Source organism: Saccopteryx leptura, chromosome 6 (genome assembly GCF_036850995.1).
Source record: "Saccopteryx leptura isolate mSacLep1 chromosome 6, mSacLep1_pri_phased_curated, whole genome shotgun sequence".
NCBI lineage: Eukaryota > Metazoa > Chordata > Mammalia > Chiroptera > Emballonuridae > Saccopteryx > Saccopteryx leptura.
The window spans coordinates 158,271,981-158,296,361 of NC_089508.1; the positions used below are offsets into that span (position 1 = coordinate 158,271,981).

Sequence of the window (24,381 nt, forward strand, 5' to 3'; positions counted from 1 at the left end):
TCAGGCTGTGTGAGTAGAAAGAGAGAGGACTCTCAGGAAGCCCCATGCTTCATGGACATAGAAGCACGCCCACTTTTCCCCTTTCTTCCTGCCCTCCTGCCCTGTGCCCACATGGGGCTAGCCTAAAGCATGGTTGGTTGGTTTCTGTACCCATTAGAATGGGAGACATTCTTAAAACTTAGAGTGTCATAGTTATTACTACTGTTAGTTATCATTTACTGAATGCGTACTCTGTGCCTGGCCCTGAGCTGAACGCTTTACATACAGTGTGTTCATAAAGTCATGGTGCACTTTTGACTGGTCACAGGGAAGCAACAAAAGACGATAGAAATGTGAAATCTGCACCAAATAAAAGGAAAACCCTCCCAGTTTCTGTAGGATGATGTGGTAGCATGTGCGCATGCGCAGATGATGACATAACACCGTGTATACAGCGGAGCAGCCCACGGCCATGCCAGTCGACATGTGGACGGTACAGAAGAAAGTTCAGTGTGTTCTGTGTCTCGCTAAATTCGAATCCATGACCAAAGTGCAACGTGAATATCGGCGTGTTTATAACGAAGCGCCACCACATAGGAATAACATTACTCGGTGGGATAAGCAGTTGAAGGAAATGGCAGTTTGGTGGAGAAACCTTGTTCTGGTAGGCCATCAGTCAGTGACGAGTCTGTAGAGGCTATACGGGACAGCTACCTAAGGAGCCCTAAAAAATCTGTGCGTGAGCCCACTTCGAACTGCACTGAATAGGTATGAAACTGGGAGAGTTTTCCTTTTATTTGGTGCAGATTTCACATTTCTATCGTCTTTTGTTGCTTTCCTGTGACCGGTCAAAAGTGCACCATGACTTTACGTACACACTGTATTTAGCTCACTGAATTCTCATGACAAATCTAGGCGGTAGATACAGTCCTCATTCCTTTTGTATAGACAGGGTAACAAAGGCCTAGAGACTTCAGTGATAGCTGGGATTTGAACTTGGGTATGTCTGACTCCAAATTTTATAATCCTAACACTGGGAAGTACTCATTTGCTAAAAATACCAACATTCTTGACAAGTGCTCTAAAACCCCAAGCAGCACCCTGAAGGGGCAGGTTCAGAGTCCTTCCTGCTGAAGAGGAAGAGAGAGAGGAGGGCCTGTTGCTAAGAAGCAGAGGTCCTCAAACAGTAAGGCAGTCCTCTGTGTGTCCACACCCACAGGGAGGCAGGCAGGGAGGTGAGGCTGGCTGGGCTCAGCTGAATGTGACCCACCCTCTAATTTACCAGCAGGTTTGCTCTCAACTGAGGTCAGAGTGAGAGTCATCCCTACTGAGATGGGCCAATCCTGTTCCTCCCAAGGCCCCCAGCATCTTATCAAGGTATTAGTCTGTCTACTTATTCACATCTTTTTTGGCTGTATGACTCCCACCAGGGGGTCATCCTTCTCTATTCTTTCTATTCCATAATAGATTCCCCAGCTTCATCCAGGATCACTGTCTTCATGGGAAGGAGATATGAGAATAGGAGCAAAGCCACGGGTTTGCAGTTTCCTCTCTGCAGTGGCTTGGGGACCTTGCAGCTCATTCTGCAGGTACACGGAGAAACTGAGTGAGGTGAGGAGAGGTGGCATTGCTTGCACCAGCTGAATTCCAGAGGGACAGCATGGTGACTGCTGTTCACAGTGCACTGGCATTTAGCAAGCATTTGGGAGCTGTTTGTCCTGTGGAGCTGAAGAATAAATACCAAGCAGCTGCAGAGGAGTACTGAGTTAACACACCCAACCTTGGTTCCTTCCACAGCTTTCATCCACAAGCATACTTAGCCACTTTGGTCCAGGGATTGGCTCACGGAAGAACTCATGCTCATTAATCATTACTTCATTAATCAGAAATAAATAGAGTTCTGCCATGTGGTGAGCACTCTGCTGGGGCCAGTAGTGGGATTCACACAGGTTCGGCAGAACTGAGACTTAATTTTTTGTTGAGTTCGGTGAACCAGTTGTTAAAATGGCAGTTATAATCAGGGTTCTCTCTAAGGTAAATCTGTGGAAATCATAAATTTATGTTTCTTACTCTTTTTAAATGTTCATCTGCACAACAGCGTATTCTAAGCGTCCATAGTAATTAATGTTCATTTCATTTATAGGTGAAAAAAATCTGATTGAACTATGCTTGTAATATTTATTTATTTATTTTAGAAAACTTATTATATATTTGATGAAATACTACATTTTAATTCTTTCGCTTTTGTTACTTCAGTAAACAAACATATAATGTAAAGAGAAAAAGTGCCAAACAACCAGGGGGTGACAAGCTGTCATGAAAATATCTTAAATAACAGTTTTATTGTTTTTTGTCAAGTATTATATATTTTATTAATATTTTAAAACTTATAACAATCTAGTTTTCTGTAACTCTTTTATTCATATTTAAGTATTAAATGCATAAAATAATAAACTACCTTTTGGTGTACCTTTTTTTATACTTAAAATGATCATTAGGGCAGAGAACCAGTGGTTAAGTTATTTGAATCCCAGCTCTGGTGAGGCCCTGGAGAGACTGACAAGCGAGGCTGGCATGGTCACTGTTCTGGGGCTGACAGACCAGAGGGAACGGAGGCAATGCGGGTCCTATGGCAAAGCGTGATGAGGATCTCTCCTTTCTGTGCGTATTAGACCTGAGTTTCTTTACATCCAATCTCAGTAATTCCTGGGAAAACATATTCTTTCAAGTGAACCCAATTGGTATGAGCCTATTAGATTGAAAGTTTGAGTGCTTTCCATAATCCACCCTTAAAAAGATGTTCCACTCGTTCAGCATGAGCTTATTGAACTGTCTGTGTCCTAGAAGCTCTTCGCAGCACTGGCGGTGCAAAGAGTAAGGTGGGTCACTGCCTGCCCAGGGGGAGAGGACACATGACCCAGTCGTGTGACTGTTATGTGTCAGTGCTAGTCATTTCTTCAGCAGTTACTCATTGAGGACCGACTCGGTACCAGACACGGTCCTAATCTTTGAGATACAGCCATATGCAAAACAGAAAGTCCTGCCCTCATGGAGCTTATATTTTACTGTGGGCATGGAGACTGCAGTTGGCTGCTTTATATAGATGGTTAGGCAGGAACTCCCTGAGGACATGATTTTGGATAGAGAGTTGAAGTTGGTGAAGAAGGAAGCTGTGAAGCTTTTTAATGTGGGAGAATGGCATGGTCTGATTCTTGGTGGACAGGGGACTGTTGTGGCCTAGATGTAGAATCAGGGTGGGAGTTGTTGTACTCATCTGGTCAAGTACAGTGGTGGTCCAGACGCAGAGATGGAAATTGATTAGGAGACATTTACATTTTAATACCTGCAGGATTTAAGATACAGAGAGAAACTGAGAGCTCAGTAGTAGTATACTTGGGCATCTAACACTGGGAGGAAGTTCCTTGACATTTGAACATCTGATGGGTTTCAGATAATGTTTCTTCTTATACACAAATTCATTTTCTATTTTGCCAATAGAACTACACAGAAAATTTGAGTGTGTTGATATTTAAACCTGCCTGTGTTCCTTTGGATAAAGTTTGCTGACCCTTAAATCTCAAGGCTGGAGAGAGGTACCTACCCTTCCTGCCACCATCTTGGCCTGGGCTGCAGTTTTCTTTGCTTGTTACCTGATAACTTTTTAAATTTTACTTTTATATCAAATTAAAGAAAGTTCAAAAAGATTTAGAGCAAGTATGACCTATGCATTGTATTTGTACTAATTGTATATTGTGAAAACATTTCAAAGAAACACTAATTTAAAATTGGCATCTTCTAGAGAATTATGTCATGACTCACCTCATTATGGATTCAGAGAAGTACATGTTCATGAGACTTGTTTTGAATATGTATAGAAGTAATCTTTAAAAATTTGCTTGTGATTGCTGAAAATGTTATTAAGAGAGACTAATAACTAGATGGCAAAGTAGCAATTAGAAAAACGTAGAGTCCTCCTAATTAGAAAACAAAACCCAAGCTAGGCAAATCAGTACAAGATCCCCTTCCCATGGAGAGAATTTCCAAGACCTTGAGTGGATGCCTGAAACCCTGGATAGTACTGACCCCTATATATACTGTGTTTTCTCCTGTACATATATACCTATGATAAAGTTCAATTTATAAATTAGACATAATAAGAGATTAACAAAAATAACTAATAATAAAATAGAACAATTATAACACTGTAATAAAAGTTATGTAAATGTACTCTCCCTGTCTCTCAAAATATCTTATTGTACTCACCTAGTCACTTGAAAGAAGAATTTTTACAGCTTCTCTTTGGCATATTTGAATGCCAGCATCACAATCTTGAGCTTTCGGGCCATTATAAAGTAAAATAAGGCTCACATGAACAGAGGTGCTGCGATACCAAGGCGGTTACTAAGGGACTAATTGGCAGTTCATGTATACAGTGTGGATACACTGGGCAGAGGGATTATCCACCTCCCCAGCAGGACAGAGCAGACAGTTCAAAATTTCATCATGGACTCGGGATGGTGCTTAATTTAAAACTTGTAATTGTTTATTTCTGAAATTTTCGGGCTGTGGTTGACTGTGGGTAACTGCAGAAGTGAGCCTGCGGATGGGGGAGACTGCTGTGCTTATGCTTTCCCGCAGGAGAGGAGCAGGCTCCGTCTTTCCCACTGCAGTGCTCTGTGCACTGTGTTCCCGGGTCCAGGCTGATGCTGCAGGATGGCTTTCCTTGTGGTCCTGGGACTCCCACTGCTTCATACTCTGGGCACCACAGCATTTTATTCTAGGGCTCCCTAGTCCTGTCAAAATGCTCTCTGTATTTTTGACATTTTCATACTTAACTAATCAACTTTGTTCATTTGTGTATATTCCAGCCCAGGATGAACCACATTACAGGACTTCATAAATTTGCATAAAATGATTTAATACATATACTCTGACTTAAGAATTCTATTTGTAGGAAGCTGAGGAGCAAGTAAGTGCTGGCCTGTGGCTACCAGGAAATTGAGCTAGAAACAAACAGCAAGGGGGGTATGCCTGACTTGGAGAGATGCCTCAGAGCCAGTGCCAACTGCTAAGGGCTCATTATGTTGTGCTAGACAACTGCATCACTTTCGAAAAGTCCCGGAAGACGTGAGTAAAAGATGAGTAAGTGATTGCATTTAAATAAGTTCAAATCTCATTAAGAAAATCAGATTCCAGTTTTTTTTTTTTCTTCTTAAACGGATGTATCCAATGCATGACTGAATGACAGCTGGAAGTAAGACTTACTCCTATTTGGTAACATGAGAAAGAAGACTGAGGTTTTAACATGATTTCATTTATCTCCACAGCTTCCACTGTTATCTGTGTGCTGATAGTCCCAGGTTTGTACCGCCAGCCCCAGCCTCTATCCTAAGGAGCTGATTGAATAATCACCTGCCAAGTGGTCTCCTGCACACACAAAGAACACTGCCCTTTGCTGAGAAGTCATTTAACCATCTCAGTCTGTTTCCTCATCTGTAAAATGGGAATAATAATATTTTTTGTAAACCTCAGCTTAAATGTTGTTTATCAAAATGCTGAGTAGCAGTGAGAAGCAGAAGGGGCTGGAGAAGTAGGGACTCAGTGAGAGGTGACCAGTCCAAGCTCTTGGCTTTATGAATGAGGAAGGTGAACTACGGAGCAGTGAATGATGTGAATGACAGGCCGAGTCCCATGCTGTGCACGGCAGGAGCCTGGGCCTTCTCACTTGGGCTTTCCTTTTGCAGTGGGAGGCTGGCCCGCCAAGGCCCCATGCTAGCATGGCCCAGAAGGATTTCTGGGATGCCATGTCAACTGTGACCTATACCATGTCCTGGGGAGAGTGCGACCATATGGCTCCAAGCTGTTCGTTTTCCTCAAGTAATCTCAAAAGCTCATTACCACGAGAGCACTCTTCAAATATCTTCTTTAGGTGAAGAAAAAATCTCTCTCTAAACTCTGGTTCATATTTATAATCTGAAAAGAGATACCACTTAGAGAAGAAACCTTGCTCCTAACGTTCTCTGAGCTGAATTGAAATAGTTTTCCCTCTTCCTGTGCATTTCCTGGAGCTCATTGCCAGGTTTATGTTGAAGTATCAGGTTTAAGCACATGAAACATGAAGTTTCTGATGTGCTGTGAAAGTATTGGGTGAATGCTTTGTGTTAATAATCAGCAGAGAAGATTGTCATCAGAAAGATTTCTTGGGCCACTGTTTTCAAATAACATGTGGGAGGAGCTGGAGAGAAGTATCAGCTGAACAGGCAGCGCCCTGGTCTTCGTTGCCCAGTAGGTCAGCACCTGCCTGCTGTGTTCCCAAGAGTGAGAACTGAGCTTTGCACCTTTCCCCCCACCCAAGCAACTGAAGTACTAGTAAATGTGAAGTGTGTACTATTTCTAGTATGTGTTTGTGTGTGTGTGTCAGAGAGAGACAGAAGAGGTCCTTAGCATTTCAGTATGGCCCTTCTTAATTTTCAAAACATTTAACCATGAGTAATTAGCAAGTCTTCTCTTGAGCCCAGAATAACAAGTCATTATTATTAATTTCACATCATGCTACTAGCCATTTGGAAAACCCTTTTCTGTTTGAGAAGTGATAGTATTTAGACAATTTTTGTCTCACTTATTCTTATATCACTGTAATTTTAGGACTAGGTGTATACATTTAATTTTCTTAGTTTTTCTTGGTCTTACATCATAGTGCCCCTAGTGTGACTAGAAATTGTACCTCCCAACACTTCCAGACCTCCTGAGGTTGATAGAAATGTGCAGATTGTACTATACGGCCTGATCTATTTTATTGAGAGCTGGTGGACAGGTTCATGGCCTCTTTTTGTTCAGGTAACATATGTTTTTTTATTTTATTTTATTTTACTTATTTATTTATTTATTTTATTTTTCTGAAGCTGGAAACGGGGAGGCAGTCAGACAAACTCCCGCATGCGCCCGCCCGGGATCCACCCAGCACGCCCACCTGAGGGCCATGCGCAGCCCATCCGGGGCGTCGCTCTGTCACGACCAGAGCCACTCTAGCGCCTGGGGCAGAGGCCAAGGAGCCATCCCCAGCGCCCGGGCCATCTTTTGCTCCAATGGAGCCTCGGCTGCGGGAGGGGAAGAGAGAGACAGAGAGGAAGGAGAGGGGGAGGGGTGGAGAAGCAGATGGGCGCCTCTCCTGTGTGCCCTGGCCGGGAATCAAAACCGGGACTTCCGCACGCCAGGCCGACGCTCTACCACTGAGCCAACCGGCCAGGGCCAGGTAACATATGTTTTAAAAGGAAGACTGTGGTCCTGGCTGCTTGGCTCACCAGTAAAGTGTTGGCCTGGCATGTGGAAGTCCTGGGTTGGGTTCAGTTCTGGTCAGGACACATACAAGAAGCAACCATCTGCTTCTCCCCCCCTTACCCCCTCTATCTCTTTTTCTCTCTCTTCCTTTCCTGCAGCCATGGCTCAAATGATTCAAGCAAAGTTAGCCCTGGGTGCTGAGGATGGCTCCATGGCCTTGGCCTCGGGTGCTAATATAGCTTGGTTGCTGAGCAATGGAGCTGGGCAGAGTATCCGCCTGGTAGGGACTTGCTGGGTGAACCCTGGTCAGGGTGAATGCAGGAGTCTGTCTCTGCCTTCTTGCCTCTCACTTAATAGAAAAGAAAAAGGAAAGGAAATAAATAAATAAATAAAATTAAGCTTGTGCCAGGATATTTAGTGTTTATTACAGAATTTCTTACCCTACACTGTGTTTGAGTGTATAACATGGTGGGTACTGATTACATATTTTAGAAATGGAAAAGAAAGAGAGAGACACTTAGTTCATCAATGACAAGTGAGATTTCTGAATGCGGGAGAATTTTTTTCACTTTGCAATCAAGTGCCCTTCTCTCAGTTTTCTTGATTGGTGTTAAATAGAGCTCTACCTTGGATCCAGGAGCTGCGGTGCATTTTCCAGCTTCTTATGACTCAAGGACTTGAAGGGTAGCATGATATGCCACCCCCAAATATGTCACTTTGGCACAAGGATTATTTTGAGCTGAAGGCAATTCAAAAGAGGTAGGTAAAAGAAGAGCTCTCTGCCCTCCCCCTATTTGTCTGCAAGCAGGAGACATATTTGTAAGAGTGTCCCTCCTTCCCTCTCTACCAGGGACAGAAATGAATCATCAGAAACAAGTCTAGGCCCATATCAGCCTGGAGACAGCACTAGAGGAGTCTGCGTAAGAAGCCGGGCTAAGACTATCCTCCTCTCCCATTAGTTTCCCCATATGTTTACCTTCCCACGGTCTGATGCCTCTAGAAGCTCAGAGTCCTTTTCCTTTGTCTTGTCACTTCTCTGAAACTTTATTTTTCTTTTAAGTTATTATATAAGCCCAATCCTGACCACCCCTTTGAGTTACGTGTTTCTGAGTTCTTCTGTCTATTGTGCTATGTACATGTTAATAAACTTCTATTTTTTTTCTTGTTAATCTGTCTTTTGCTTGTCTATAGGGCTTTACCCAGGGAACCTAGGAGAGTAGAGGTAAAAATATTTTTTCCTCTCCTCCAGCCTAATAGAGGAAGAAAAGAATCATGACTTTTTGCCATTATGCAGCCTAAAGACCAAATACTAAAAAAATCCAAAGCTATGAACTCAGAAGGGTGGAGGGAAAATCATTTTCCTTCCCTACAGGGGCCTGTCTGTATGTCTCTGGCTAAGGGCTCAGAAACCCTTTCCCACATGGCCCTTCCTCAGTCCTGGGGCCCACCATCAATCACCCTATACTGGACCAAAGGGGTTGCTTGGGACTCTGAGTTGTCAGAGATTTAGTTATATTCATTTAGTTATATATGTAGGACTCTTGTCAGCGTGGCACAAAGATTATTTTAAGCTAAACACATCTGAGCAAACAGCAGCTGAACTTTTTAATAGAACCTCCCCAAAATGTAACCATCATAAATCTGCTAAAAGTGGGGGGATGGGCATGGGTGTTATAGCCAGAAAGAAGACTGACCCCATGCACCCAGATGAGAGCAAATATCACAAACTCATGCCTTCCGTTTGTTTCCCTAAAAGCCTCTGTTTCCTAAAAGTCCTCTTTCTCCTTAGAAACTGTTTTCCCTCCTCTGTTTCCCACTAAGTTGGTATATAAACTCTTGTCCTTACTGTTCAGGTAGCTACTGCCTTTAGGTAGTTCTACATGCATATGAATAAACTGTCTTGTCTTTTCTCCTGTTAATCTTTGTTCATCACAACCCTCCCCCCCCCCCCCCCCCCCCACTGCAGCCTGAGATGGTGGAGGAACAGTTTTCCTCCTGATAGGTGACACTGAAAATTTTCAGGAACTGTTTACCTATAAAGTATTGATATCACATCGGGGGAAATGCTAAAGTTACAATATTTAATTAGAACATGCAGATTTCAAATTGTCCATACAGTCTTGTCACTATTGCACAGAACTAACAACCCACGCACAGAGACCAATAACCTCCATACCTGGTAATAGGTCATAAAACAAAAACTTAGGAATAAAACTGGAGGAATGGGCGGGGAATAGTCATATAGGACACCAGAATGGAATGGAAAGTTGAGGAGGAGAAATGTGTATTTGGGAGTATGCGGGTCTGTGAAGTGGCCTCACAGACTAGTGGGGAGCAGTTAGATTGTCTAGTAACAGTGCTGGGAAACTAACTCATGGAGGAAAGCAAAAATCCACCACAAACAAAATAGAAAGCAGCAAACAAAACAAAAAAATCCTGTGGACAGAGACAACAAGGGAAGTGGGGTGAGGTGAGGTTGAAGGGGAAGGGGGTCAAATATGTGGAAACCTAACTTGGGTGAAGAGCATACAGTAGAGTAGCCAGAGGATGCATCACGGAATTGTACACTTAGAACTCACATTGTCTGCCTGGCCTGTGGTGGCGCAGTGGATAAAGTGGCAACCTGTAATGTTGAGGTCACCAGTTCAAAACCCCAGGCTTGCCCGGTCAAGGCCCATGTGAGAAGCAGCTACAAGTTGATGCTTCCTGCTCCTACCCCTCCCCTCCCCCCAGCCTTTCTCTCTGTCTCTCAAATTAATAAATCAAAACAAAACAACAACAAAAACACAGCCCTGGCCAGGGGCATCATCCTGATTACACCAAGGTTGCAGTTTTGAACCTTGGTCAAGACATGTACAGGAGCAGATCAATGTTTCTGTCTCCCTTCCTTCCTCTCTAAAATTAATAAATAAATTTTGAAGAAACTTACATAATTTTATTAACCAATATCACCCCAATAAATGTAATAAAATAAAAATTGAAAAAGTAAATATTTCTTTTACTCTGAAGGTAGTAGAAGAAAAATGTAAAAAAATAAATAAATAAAAATGTAGGTGGTATGATATATGACTATCTTTGTGACCTTGGGTGGGGAAGGATTTCTTAATGAAAGACTAAATGCACAAACCCTTTGGAAAATAGGGGTTTTGTTCAACAAAGGGTGCCGTAGACAAATTTACCAGAGGAGTGATAGACTGGAAGAAGGTAACTCTCTGAAGTAGACAGGGAGCTAGTATTTAGAATATGTGTGGAACTCCTGAAAGAAAATACAGAAACACCCTAAAACAGAGCCTGTTAAAAGTGGATGAAGAAGCCCTGGCCAGGTAGCTTGGTTTAGTAAAGCATTGTGCTGATATGCCAAGGTTGCGAGTTTGATCCCTAGTCAGGGTATATACAAGAATCAACCAACGAATGCATAAATAAGTAGAACAACAATTTTATGTTTTGCTCTCTCCCTTCCTTTCTTTCTCTCTCTAAAATCATTAAAAGAGGGGGTGAAGGAATGATTGCAAGTCACTGAAAAGAGAAATCTCTATGGCTGAAAAATATATGAAGCAGTCAGCTTCATTATCAATTAGAGAAATGCAGATTAGACTAACTGTGTGTTCCTCACTCATACTGGCAAACATTTGGAGAGCAGGATAATACTAGAGCTGCAGCACATGGCAAACCAAAGCCCCTGGGGGCAGGCCTCCTGGGGAGCAGTGGGTGGCGCCGAGTGAAATGAACCATGGGCAGACTTTCCTGGGTCTCTCACACAAGAATACTAAAAAGGGATTGTAAGCAGGTACAGGATGTTCTTTGCAGCATTAGTTGTGACAACAAGAAATGAGAGGCAGTCTAAATGTCTATTGCTACAGAATGAGCTAGCGGAAGGCTGCAGATACAGATAATGGGATGCTAGGCAGCAGGCAGAAGCAATGGGCTAGTGTATGTACAGCAACGTGGAGAGAGTATAAAAAGCTTGGTGGTGAGTGAAAGAGTAAGAAAGCTCATAATTTTATAGTATGATCCCTTCTACATAGTTTATAAACACAAAAATCAACAGTCTGCTTTTCCATTGTTTCCATTAGTGTGTCAGCTCTGTGAAGCAGAGTGCAGGGCATCGATGGTCTCTATGTAAGTGTTCCCAACCTCTACAGCTTTCACATAGGGGGCACAAAAGAAATATTTCTTGAATGAATAATGTAGACAGAGAGACATACATATACACACATTATATACATACTTACATATGTGCGAGTGTTTTTTTTGGGATGGGTGAGAATGGGAATGAGGATAAAATATGAAGGGAAAGAGAAATATGACAATATTCCATCAACTGAGTCATTTTTGTACCTGAGGGAAGGGGGAGCACCAGGAAGAAATATATTACTTGTTCTTAGAAGGTAGGATTAATGCTGAACTTTCTGTTTTTCTATATTTTCTGAAGATTCTATAATCAGTGTGTTTATTTTCATTATCCCCAAACCCAACACTTGAAACTGTTTTTCTCATACTTGAGAAGGGCAGTTCCCCAATACCAAGTTTCCCTCATTCCTTCTGTCAGCTGCCACCCCACTTACCCGCCCAACTCTCCCAAACACCACACGCACACACACATGCAGAATTCCAGTATCTGTGTCTGCACTTGTGTCTTGGTCAATGGAAAGCATCAGAAATCTCTTTTCTTCCAGACTGACTCCTGGTCTTAGGACTGTCTTTGGCTTCCCAGAAGAAATGACCTCTGGCCTTTTGTCCTGCCCTGCTGAAAGGGTTTGCCTGGATTCCTGGTCTTGTCCTTCTCCAGTTCATCTCTACTTGGTGCTGCCCCATCGTATTGGGTTGAATAGTGTCCCCTCAAAATCTACACCCTTCCTGCAACTTCATTATGGGATCTTATTTGGAAATAGTGTATTGCAAATGTTATTAGTGAAGACAAAGTCTTACTGGAGTAGAGTGGGCCCTTAATCTAAAATAACTGGTCTTTATATGAATGTCCTGATAAGAGGCTAAGGGACACAGAAACCCACAGGGAGATTGCTGTGTGACCACTGAGGTAGAGATGGGAGTCACATGTCTATAAGTTAGGATCGCCGTGGAAGCTACGAAGACACAAGGAAGGATCGTTCCCTAGAGCCTTCAGAGAGAACATGGGCCTGATAACACTTTGACTTTGGACTTCTGGCCTCCAGCACTGTGAGAGAACGCATTTCTATCCAAAGCTTTGGAGAGAGAAGAAAGAGAGGTCTACTACATACCTTCATTTATGCTAAAACCAGCTCCAGTTGAATAAATATCAGAGATAAAATTTAGCCATTTTCCTCTACTTTAATGAAAAATTTACTTGGTTCATACAACCAATAGAGGGAGAAAGGTATCTCCAGAATCTGGAAAATGTAGTAGGCTGGTCAAAGTCCAGTGGAACCTTTTAAAATCTGGGTTATCACTCCTGCACCCACTTTCCAGTGCCTCTATGCTGGCTGTGCATGGCAGTGGGAAGTTTGCCAGACTTGAGATGAGTTTTTTGCCTCTAAAGGGACCTTCTCTGACTGTGCTTACTTCTGGTTGTGGTGAATCACCCACTGGTTGAGATGTACAGGTCCTTCTGCGCTCCTGTGCCCTCACCCCTTCCTGGGTGGACCTCCCCTTCCTACAGCAGTCATCCCACTCTTTCAGTCTGTCCCTCAAATCCATTTTCCACAGTCAGTAGAGTGGATCTTTCTAACCTGTAGAGAGAATCACTCCCTCCTCTGCTGAAGCCTTCCAGTGGCTCTCCATCACCCTAAAATGAAGTCCAATTTCTTACCATTGCTGCCAATGGTAAGGTCCTGGGTGACGGGTTCTTCTTCAGGCCTCTATCACCTGCCACCTTGTCCTTTTACTCCTTGCACTAGGGAAGCTACTCACGGTTCTCTGATTGGCCTCTCCCCTCTCTGCACTGGGCTATTTCTGTGCAGTTTCTGTGCCAAGCACCATCTTTCCCATGTTATGCTGTCTGTTTATCTCTTCTGTGCCCTCAGAGTTTCTGCAAACACTCTCCTCTGAGAAATCTTTAAACACGTGCTTATTTTTAAACATATGCACAGTCAGCTGTCCCACCAAGTTAACTCTTTTAAAATTGTTCTTGTTGGGTGTAGCACGATCAATAATGCTATGTTTTTTGGTGTGATTGTGTGAAGGATGCCTGCCTTCTCCACTAGACTCCAGGGCCCTGAAGGCAGGAACTTGATTTTGTTCACCATTTCATCCCAGACCCAATCCAGAGTCCGGCTCCTGCTGGAGGCCTAATAATGCTGAAAGCTCACTTATCTGCAGCCCTGTGATGAGGGTCCATTCAGATCTAATACTCTGCGAGTTTGTGACCATCTCCCGCTTCACCTTCCTGACGTCTTTCCCACATTTAAGCTGTGAATTCACTAGTAAAACACTTGCCTCCATGTTGGTGGTGGTACACATTTTTGACTAATGTCACCCTAGTACGAGTAATTTCTGTAGTATGGTAACTTTTCTTCAGAGCAAAATCCTGCACTTTCATCATTTCTATTTGATGTAATTTGTGCTATATTGTGACTAATATTCTCTAAGAATGTCTCCATTTTGTCCATATCTCTGATATTTCAGCCTGATAGTTGTGCTTGTATAGGAAATTATTTTTCTCAATTTTTTGTGTGTAGTGATGATCTTTTCCAGAGAGACATTTTTAAGAATACTTTGTGTCTGTGGTTAGCAGGAGCCGGGCCTGCACCGCTTCCTCCTGCTTCACGCATCTCTCCCAACCACAGGGTCAGCAGTCCTAGCCCGTGCAGTCTCTGTCTCCTGTCTCCTGTCCCCATCTCCTGTCCCCGTCTCCAGGGGAGAAAGACTCCTTTGCTTGGTTTTTCACCATGGACCTCACTTGCACACCCCATGCTTTCTCTTGTTCTGGAAAGACCTCTTGGTGGGGAGGGAGGAAAGCTTAGCAAAACCAGGGAGACCGAATAGAGGAAATGCTGAAACTTAAATTGTGTTTATTGGGAGAAAAAGTTGTGGCACTAAAAATCCACTGAGGAACAAAAAGGGATCCCCACTGAGCTCTGTGATTGTGGATGAGGTAGGGGGATGGGGGTCAGGTTTTCTGCAAAGCGTTCTATATTCTTCATCTCATTTAATCCTTACCAATACCCTGAGAGGTCATCATTCCTTAATTCACTTACCAACTCATTTATTTACTGAGCTAATATTAGGTACTGAAACCTAATATGTGCCAGGACTTCTCTGAGGTTGAATGGGACGAGCTACAGAAAGCCCTTAACAACTGGGTGAATTGTGATGTCATTTACAGAGATTAAGGTAAAGGCAAGAGTTTGGGTGGGGGAAACAAGCATTCCATTTCGGACATATTACAATCCTAATACCTACCCCCCCCCACCACCACCCCCCGCCCCATTTCTGTTAAGAAAACTAACCTCCAGGTCAGGAGATGCCCAAGATTGCATGGCTGCCAGGAAGTGGCTGGGACTGGAGCCCAGGCCAGTCTGATTCCACAGCCAAGTGTTTGCTCTCTACTCCAGAGCCTTGAGGAAGTGAAGTGTGGCTGCCTGCTGCTCACCAGAGCCTGTCCACTGCCCTGTCCTCACCCAGCAAAGTGGCCTCCTGTATGCCACCTAAGTACCTGTCACCTGTGCACTGTTTCCCTGTAATTTAAAGGCTGGTACTCTTGGTATAAATCCCAGAAGAGGAAAATCATTTAACTTTAGGCATTAGATTTGACCCAATGAAAAATTGTCATTAACGGGCATATTGATTAGCTCTTTTTCCTGTTACAGTTGATAATAAATGCTCTGGTGAAAGTGCTCCTGCAGACACTTAGATAGAATAGTAGAAAAAGACAAAGCTAATGTGGGCAGAGGTCACCTGTGTCCCTTTCCTGAGATAAGCCATTTCCTGGATCTTACTCTCAGACATGAAAGCTGATGACCCTGGCCCCAGTGTGGACCTGTTGACTGGCATGTGTGCGTGCTCTGACCGCACCTTCCCTGTGTGGGCTTATGGGGCCGTCTGGCATGGCTCATCACCTACATCTGTGGTCTTTGTCTTTTCTGCTTCCATTCTGCATCACTAGGGACTCAGGTGAGACCTGGGTGACCCAGCCAGATCCCTAAGGGTACTGGGGGATGATGGATAAGTACATGCATTGAGGAGTTTTCTGCCAGCCTCTTAAAAAACAATTTGCTTTTAGGATCTGCAGCCTCCACAGCTTAACACATATTTTCCCAATGGAAAAGGAAAGTTTTCAAGTTATTTCGTGCATGTTAAAAAGGCATTTGTGTATACTACCAGCCAAGCTTTCAAACTTTAAGGAAATGTGTATTCCCAAGGTGTTGGTCTATAAAATTTAAAAATCCTAGAAATATTCAAAGCACGTGAGAAACAGGTGCAAACACAGATTCCACTAGAGGCAGCGGGCTTATTCAACCTTTGGCTCCGGCTCAGGCCCTGATGGGCCTTCCCTGCCTCCTGCACCTGACTCCAGAAAGCCAGGGGCACATGGGCTCCCAGCTCCCACCACAGCAGAGTCACCCCTCCCCTTTCCATTTTGATAAGTTTGCAAGCAGATTACAAACTGTCATCTCAACATCTTTACCTTCCACAATGGGATCTCACTGGAGATCCTAGCAGGTGGCAAATTGATCTGATTTATCATTATTTGCATTTTTAATTTGTGATATTTTAAGCCCACAGAGTTCTTTTTATGGGTCTTAAAAAGGCAACACAAACATTAATACATAATTCATTATCTATTTTTCATAATACATGTGGTTAGCAACTCAGTGACAAACAGAAAATTCATCAATACTTCCAGCGAGCAGTTTCAGCTCTGGTTCTCTTGCCCTGCTCTCCCCTCTGCAGTCTGTAAGAATAAATTGCATGTGACTGAAGCCCAGTCAGCAGCCTCCATGCTGGTGTTTGTCAACAGGAAATGCTTTCTCAGTTGCGGCTTGTTGTTATTCAGATTGACTAAATCTTAACTAAGGTAAAGTGTTGGGCTTCCACGGTTCCCTGACTTGGGAACACGGGGTACTTTTCAATTTAAGCAAAAGATGACAGAGCAAGAGGTTACATCCAGTTGCCATCCTGCTTCCTCCTTTTAAAGCCCGAACCTTGTTCTACAATATTCTCTTGTCCTTTTGTCCTTTCATTCTCCATCCCCTCCCACCCTTGTGAGGCTTTGCTGTTGGCACAATTCTAAATTGGAAGAAAGATTTAGTACCTACAATCCTTTTGAAACAACAGCGCCATGGATAAACAACACACAGAGGCCGAATGCCTGGAATTTAACGGGGAAGACAATAGCTATATCTGAGCATTTTATCAGAAAGATGACCAGTAAAGCAAACCAAGCAGAGTCATTCAGGAGAAATGGAGAGATCTTATCATGTTCTTGATGGCAGAAGTTGTAACTCAGCTGAGATAGACAAGTTCCTTATTTTTTACCAGGTGCCTCTATTTAGAGAGAGCCTACTCCATCAGTGAAACACCTCCAAACAAACAGTCCTTCCCATGCTGGTCTGCCTCTTCTCTGTCTCCCACTGCATAGACAAACCCGTCAACCAAACTGTCGTTTGTGGGCAGTGCTCCCAGACTCCATGGGGTAGGTACTGTATAGGCCAGACCAAGAAGACACACTCTGCCCTCCAGGACTTCAGTGGTCATTGGCACCAGGCAGTGTAGCAAATGATTGCTCTTTAGTTATTTAACATGGCTTGCTTTATCCCTTCAACCACATTGTAACCATTAGAGCTTCTCATTTCACCATGTCCATTAAAACCTCTATTAGATCCATATATGCAGGAAGAGTTTAAAGTTCCAGTGGTAGTCAACCTGGTCCCTACCGCCCACTAGTGGGCGTTCCAGCTTTCATGGTGGGCGGTAGCGGAGCAACCAAAGTATAATAAAAAGATAGATTTAACTATAGTAAGTTGTTTTATAAAGATTTATTCTGTCAAACTTAGCAAAAATCCGACATAAAGTACTTGGTAATTATTATTATATGCTTTAACTTGCTGTAACTCTGCTTTATAAATTTTATAAAGTAAAGTTACTTCCCTACTTTATAAATCACCATTACTGTGGAACCGGTGGGCAGTTAGAAAATTTTACTACTAACAGAGATACAAAAGTGGGCGGAAGGTATAAAAAGGTTGACTACCCCTGGTTTAAACCATAGATAAATGTAATTGCTTGCTTTATCAGTTGAAAGGATTATCCTTTTAGGATTTCCTTCATTAAGTATTTATGGAATGCCTACTAGAATACTGGACACCATTCAAGATACTGGGAAGGCCTCAGTGGCCACATTGAGCTTTAATATTTTTGTGGACTGAAGAAGATTAGAGAGGCAGAAGGAAATCTTTGAATAGCTATATCATCTCCACATTAACAATAGTGGTTTTCTAGTAGGCCTCTGACTCCAACCACAATTTAGACCTTGACATCAACTCTACTTCTTGCTAAGGACGAGACTCTATTCAGGTGGTGAATTAAAATGACTCCAAAAACAGTAGCCTTGGCAGCTGAATCCAGGTGTTTATGCCTACTGTTAATCAGAAAGAGTCACTCCCAGAGTGAGTGTTTTAGAGGCTCTGGAGGATGACATATGACATCTCCATTGAGAATCTGATAGTATTTTTATAATGTGATGGCATTGGGTCATCCGATGGCGACAGTCAGTAATGCATAGTCCCTTTGAAGCAGTACAGACTCTTAAAGGGGGCATTTTAGACCACATGATTTCTTCTTCTGTTACACTTTGACTTCCCTCTTGCTAGGCTGCTTACTTCTCTGAGAAGACGTATGATGCCAGGAATGCACATGCAAGGATAGTTGACTAAGTAATAAAGTTCTAAAGGAACATTTATATTAATTTATAATGCACCCTTTGTCGACAATCTGACAGACATTATTTCAGACAAAGGTAATTAGGAGGATGTTAATAACCATTGAATGTGTATTTGTATGTATTCTTATCTGCTCAAATCATTGCATTGTAGAAAGGATGTGTCTTCCTGTTAGTAGTGTTCTTAATTGTCCATAAAATTTACTTTTTAAATCAAAATATCACAGTAAATACTTCTAGCAAACTTCTAATTTTAGATACTATATATGCTAAAATATGCCAGACTTTGGGTTTTAGTGAAAGGAAACAAATGGCCCAGATGTAATGTCAAAGGTTACTCTAGCATCATTTAATTTAGTAAGACTGGCATGCTCCTGGGTTTCAGGACTGTAGGAGAATTGTGCGAGTATCCAGATAATCTGATTCAAACCATTTTTTTCCTTGAATTTATTTTTCTCTTGGCCAGAAATGTCTAATTAAACGGCTTAGCTGTTTCTTTTATGCGACCTATATGCAGATTCAGTCAGAAGCCCAGGGTAGAGTAACATTCCACCAAGCTTCCTTGGGGCATCATAGGCCTTATTGCTGGTAGGTGGAGTTTATTGTATAGAAACAAGGAAGGAAGAGGCAATAGCTACATTTCTTGTGAGCTTCTTTGGGGAATCTCTACATCTGCATCCACTAGTTATTCTAGATGAGGCTATGAAAGAGGCAGGATTTAGGGAACTGTCTCCAGTTCAGTAGATGGGTCCAAGATAGGGGGACAGATGAAATAAAATTAGTTAATTTGGTAGCATTCTTTACAATTTTTAGTGCCCTGCAGCTTCCTGTTGGCCTGGTCCTTCTGGCCCTGGCTGCAGGAGTCCCATCCCTACAGAGAGGCCCATGGCCTTGTACATGCACAGCTAAGTCGTGCCCCTCTTCAGTCACAGTGCCCCACACTCCAGGTCCTCTAGTCCATCTCACCCCCAGTCAAGTTTATGTTCAGAACTCTAGCTTTCATCACTTTAGTCCCCTAATCACAAACTTTCAGCGGCTTTCCCTGTCCTACACGATAGCAGCCAACGTGCCCAGCCTGACACCCAGGGCCCTCTGGTGTCTGCCCCCACTCATCTCTTCCGCAGCCGCCCTGCGTGCCTCTATAGGAGGCTGGCCCTCTGGGGCTTCTCATCAGTTCCTGCCCACTGTGGGCCGCTCTGGACCTCACCTTCACCTGCCTCCTCCGAGTGCTCACCTCTCTCCTTGCTGATCCAGCTGCTCCTGCTCAGCAAGGCCCTGCCCAGTTGTTTCAGTCTTTGAGATCCCCCTGAGTGATGCGGTCCACGGGGCTTCCCTTGCTGTGGGTTGGTACCCACCCACAGTCATCTGATTGTGGTTGTGCAGGGGCAGCTCTTACACTGACATCTTGTTTGGGCAATGAACTGGTCTCCTGCAGGGGACTCTTTTCCCAGTTCTCTGTCAGCCCCACATGTGACCCATCTTTAATATGCTGCATGGCATCAGAGGCTCTGATGGAAGGGCAGGGTGAGAACTATGGGCTCAGCTGTAGCTCCTCCTCTTCCAACCCTACCTTTTGCAGTGGAGAATTTCCCCACCGTTCAGAGAAAGACAGATAAAACTGAGAAGCCCGGTGCATGGAAAAGGCCTCTGACTTGCAATTTCCCATAATGGCTAAGAGCTGGTTCTGATGTTCGAGTGCCTAGATTAGATTAATGGCTTTGCTGCATATTGGCTATATGATATCTCTCTACCTCTGTGCCCTCATATAAAATGAAGATAATAATGGTATCCATATCAATGGGTTTTGAAGAGATTTAACAACATCATATTAAGGCAATTAGTCTTTGGCACACAGTGAGTGCTCACTAATGTTTGCTTTTAATTATTGTTAAACACTGCCAAAAGCATTAGGTCTCAGTCTTCTCTTTCAGGGGAATGTCAGTTGATGGGAGAGACACAGGTCCAGTATAGAATAATGGATTTTGAAGATGGCTCTCCATCCCCTGGGCCAGCCTGGTAGGCCTAGCTGTTATCAGGGTGGCTGATTTACAGGGCTTGGCCCCATGCTCATCTGTTGGAGGGACAAGCCCAACTCTACAGTGTTATTTTTATTTTCACATACCTTCTCCTCAGCGCTTTGACAGGACAACAGCAATAATTTGCTAGACTGACAAAGGCTGCAGCCAAGTCTTTCTAGCATTAGCTATGAGACAGCCTAGGATCAGCACAGTCTGGCTGGGACAGAGATATGAACAGGGCACATCAAAACCGTGCAGGTGAGAACACCAAGCGCTGGACCAGGAAAGCAGCCCAGGGTTTCTGGGCTCCCCTGAGCTCCCGGGGCAGAGCCAAGGCTTGCACACCAGAGCCACAGTGTGCCCTGCCTGCATGCTGCTGGTCTTTCCTGCGTGGATTTCTGTGTGCCATCTCTTCACCGCATTTATGTGGTTTCAAATATTCCACTTTGTGGGCTCTGTTTTATTTTTTTCAGGCCTACATCTGACACAGGTTGAGGAGGAGCCCTCCCTCCCTGTCAGCCTGAAAGACAAGACCCCCAGCTTCACCCTGTGTGAGACCAAAGACACTCGTTTGGCCACTGGACACACCTGGAAGAGCCCACTGCGCAAGCTGCCTGAGGGTGGTGAGTGGTGAATTACCTTGAATTCAGTCTCAATGTTGGCTAGTCTGGCTAACTCGTTGCTTAGCTCCAGCGCGGTGAGGACAGGGTCTTCACTGGACAGGGACAAGTAGGCAGCACTGGCCAGTCCCTTGTAGGCATTCATGCGGGAACGCGAGTGGCTGAAAGAGTCCTTCCGCTGCTTCTCGGTGCACTCATTGCACTTGCAGAAGTAGTCGTGGGGCCGCTCGATGCGGGCACCCTTGAGCAGGAGGATGTGCACGATCTCGTACTCCTGGCAGTGGGCTGCCAGGATGATGGGCGTGATGTCCTGGGAGAAGCGCGTGCCGTCCTCGTCGTAGGCATAGAAGTCGTCGTCGCGCAGCTCCTGCTCCAGCGGGCTGAGTGTCAGGCGCTGGCCCTGCGCGAAGGCCGGGTGGCTGAGGATGGCCTCCACGATGCGTACGTAGCCCTTGCTGATGGCCAGCAGCAGTGCGTCCCCCACCCGCGCCAGGTTCTCCTTCTTGAGCAGCAGCTCTGTGACCTCCAGGTGCTCATTGCCCACAGCCAGCTGCAGTGCGTTCTGCCCCATGTAGTCCACACAGTTGAAGTTGAGGGTCTTGGACTCCTCCAGCATTTTCCTGACCACTGGGATGTTGCCATACTCGGCCGAGTCCAGGAAGCGCTCCTCCTCGGGTGTCAGGCTGGTGCCCTTCTCGTTGAACATGTAGGCCGGACCCCGGATGGCCTGGCGGCGGCCCTTCTCCCGCAGTGTCGTGTGCCGGCGCTGCATGTTTTTGAAGGTGCTGCTCCCCAACCTGAGGGGTGACAAGGCCAAGATGCTCGGTTAGTCTCCCATAGGCCTGTGGGTTCCCAGGGGCAGAGCAAACACACATGCTTGAGATAAAAAAGAATGTTGGGATTGGAATTTTAGGAGAAATTATGAAATTTTATGGGAATAATTGTTTTGCCACTGAGATGAAGACAGATTGGAACCTGAACTGTTCTTACTCAACTGGAAGTATTGAATTAGTTATCCAGCATCTGTGCCCCTTTGGGGGAGGAGCGGTGGCCGAGCTGAAATGTGGGTTAGGTGGATTGTGATGGTGATGGATGTGGTGGGTTAGGGACTGACGTGGCAGACACAGGGCAAGGCTGTCAGCTCTGTCTTTGTCTATGCAACATTGAGCATGTGGTATAACTTCTCTGAGCTTTAGTACAATGCTTCTCTGCACTTTTACTGATACAATGGGAATAATTTTTTGTGAGCTGTAGGGTCCATAGGAGGAATGAATGAGATAACATGCATGTAGGAAGTACTGTCAGTGTTGGTTCAGTGTCCTCCCCCCCCCCCCCCCCCCCCCCCGCCTATTGGCATGCCCAGTTCTCCAAGGCTGTGCCATAGAGATGGCCACCGTGGAGGCTGCTGCCTTTGGTTCAGTTATATTGCTTCAAATGACAAATTGCAACAGTATGCAAGCTGGCCACACACCCTGTTCTGTAGTCTGCTCTCCTGTGTGGGGACTGTGCTTGCATTCTGGTCCCTGTGGAGCCTGAGCCCTTATAGAAGAGCAGGGTGTGGCAGGGAGCACTAGTTCACTTACTGATGGCCACATAGCAGCGCTCCTGAAAAAAATCTAGCTGTAACTTTTTAGGATTGAACCTGGGTTTTTATATGGATGGGAGAACAACAGGTCAGTTTGCATGCTAGGTTCATTTCTAACTTGTTCTTTCCATTGTGGCAGAGGTTAATATTGATACTACTAGTAATACCAGTTAACATTTATTAAGCACCAATTATATGCCAGGAGCTATACTAAGAAGTTACTATACGTCATCTGTATTATTGGTGTAATTCTTGCATCAACCCTTTGAGGCAGATAGTATTATTTCTTTATTCAGATGAAGATCCTGAGACAGTGGGGCTGAGAGACAGGCTTTGAGATCGGAAGGCCCAGAGTCAGAATCCTGGTTTCACTTTTGCTAGCACTGTGACTTTGGATAATTGACCTAATGTTTTAAAGTAGTAGGCCAGAGAGAATAACAGCTGTAGTGTGACTTGAGCCTGAACCAGATACCTCCTCTCCAGCTAGCCTTCCGATCATGAGCAGGTCCCAGCTCAAGATGCTTTAACTATAAAATAGAGGATCTGGGCCAGATGTTTCCTAATTCTATACAAACATTTTAAACTTTTCTGATTCTCTCACTGGCCCTACCATACTTCCTATTCTCCTTTTTTAACCTGTCCCCACTCATATTACTCAAGTAATATTAGAATGGCATACATTTCAATAAGAGTATTTGTTCTAGACAGTAAGAACTTGGGGATTTGTTTTGAACTATTTTCCATGTTCCTGACTATTTGTTATTGGTCCTGTCTCCGGTGCATTAAGAATACTCAGTATTTCACTTAAGCCATTAGTGAAAAATAAAGTAATCATAGAGGAAGGCTTTTCAATTAAACCTAATGTTTTGAGAGTTTTCCAGAAGTAGATGAAGATGTGAATGTACACATGGTATGTGTAGAGCTGTGTTATAGAGCAGGGTCCTGACACCTGTATGGTGATGTAACAAGTGCCACCCTCATCAATTAAACATTTGGGGCTTTATTTCATTTTCTGCTCATTTCACCATTTGATTTACCTGTACCCTTTGATTTTAGGTCTTTAAGGGTAAGCCCTATAAGGTATAAAGCCCTATCTTGCAGGTCAGAATTTGCACTCTCATCCTGCCTGAGCCTAGTCACACTTCTTGGGAAAAGCTGTTCAACTATTCAGTGGAGCAGCTTCTTTAGCTGCAAAAAGCGAAAGGAGTAATTATAGGCAACTCCCTCCAAAGGCAGCTGTGGGTGATACACCCTAATAGGGATCTCTGTGCTCCTTTAGGAAGAACGTCTGAACTGTCATGTTCTTTTCTAAAGAGCACTTTGGTAGAAGATTACTGGGGAAAAGAGTCTTAGCATTCAAGTTCATGAGCTCTTTCTGAGCCCATTACTCTCAACAGTTCTGTCATTCCAGGGAGAGAGGCTCTTAATGATGCCAGAGCAGGCCATAGGTTGGGAGTCCTGCAGAGGTGGGAGTCACACATAGGGTGCAGGGATTTATTATTACAGGTTTTCCAAAAGGAGAGGGGGTGACTGAGTTGAAAGCTAAGCGTTCACCTCATTGTCATTTCCAAGGGGCCTTGGTTCAGGGGATATTATGAATTCAGTTTCAAGGTCTGTCATCTGGATACACAGACTCAGGTGGGGATTGAGCCACAAAAGACTAATAATCCTTCTCATAGAATTACTCAGTTTGTCCTGTGATGACACTTCTGTCCCTCTCAGGAGCACCCTTATGGACTTAAACATCACAACTCTACCCAAGAAAAGGCAGTTTCTACCCAAGGACATCTGACAGTGTGTCAGAGATGAAATGGCAGCTGTCCTGGAAGGAGCTTGAGCTCGACTCCACATCACTTTTCCATTAGAGGTCTGCTCAAGAGGGAGACTAGGTCAGACTCCAAGGTCAAGGGTGTGCGCTGTTCCACAGCAACAAGCCGTGGGGAGATTAATTCAAAGGAAATATAATAACTACTGAACCATTTCACAAGGAACACATAAGTACCCAATCTAAATTCACAGTCCACATGAGTATCATAGATTCTA

General features: G+C 44.1%; 1 protein-coding gene across 1 annotated transcript in view; it reads right to left on the reverse strand.

The window, feature by feature from the left end:
- The window catches only part of TRPC7 (transient receptor potential cation channel subfamily C member 7), a 145,071-nt gene that overhangs the window by 115,480 nt on the left and 5,210 nt on the right, over positions 1 to 24,381 (reverse strand). Inside the window, exon 2 of the mRNA XM_066341588.1 lies at positions 20,773 to 21,550. Within this exon, the coding sequence (XP_066197685.1) occupies positions 20,773 to 21,550 (778 nt within the window). The remainder of the gene's footprint in view (positions 1 to 20,772; positions 21,551 to 24,381) is intronic.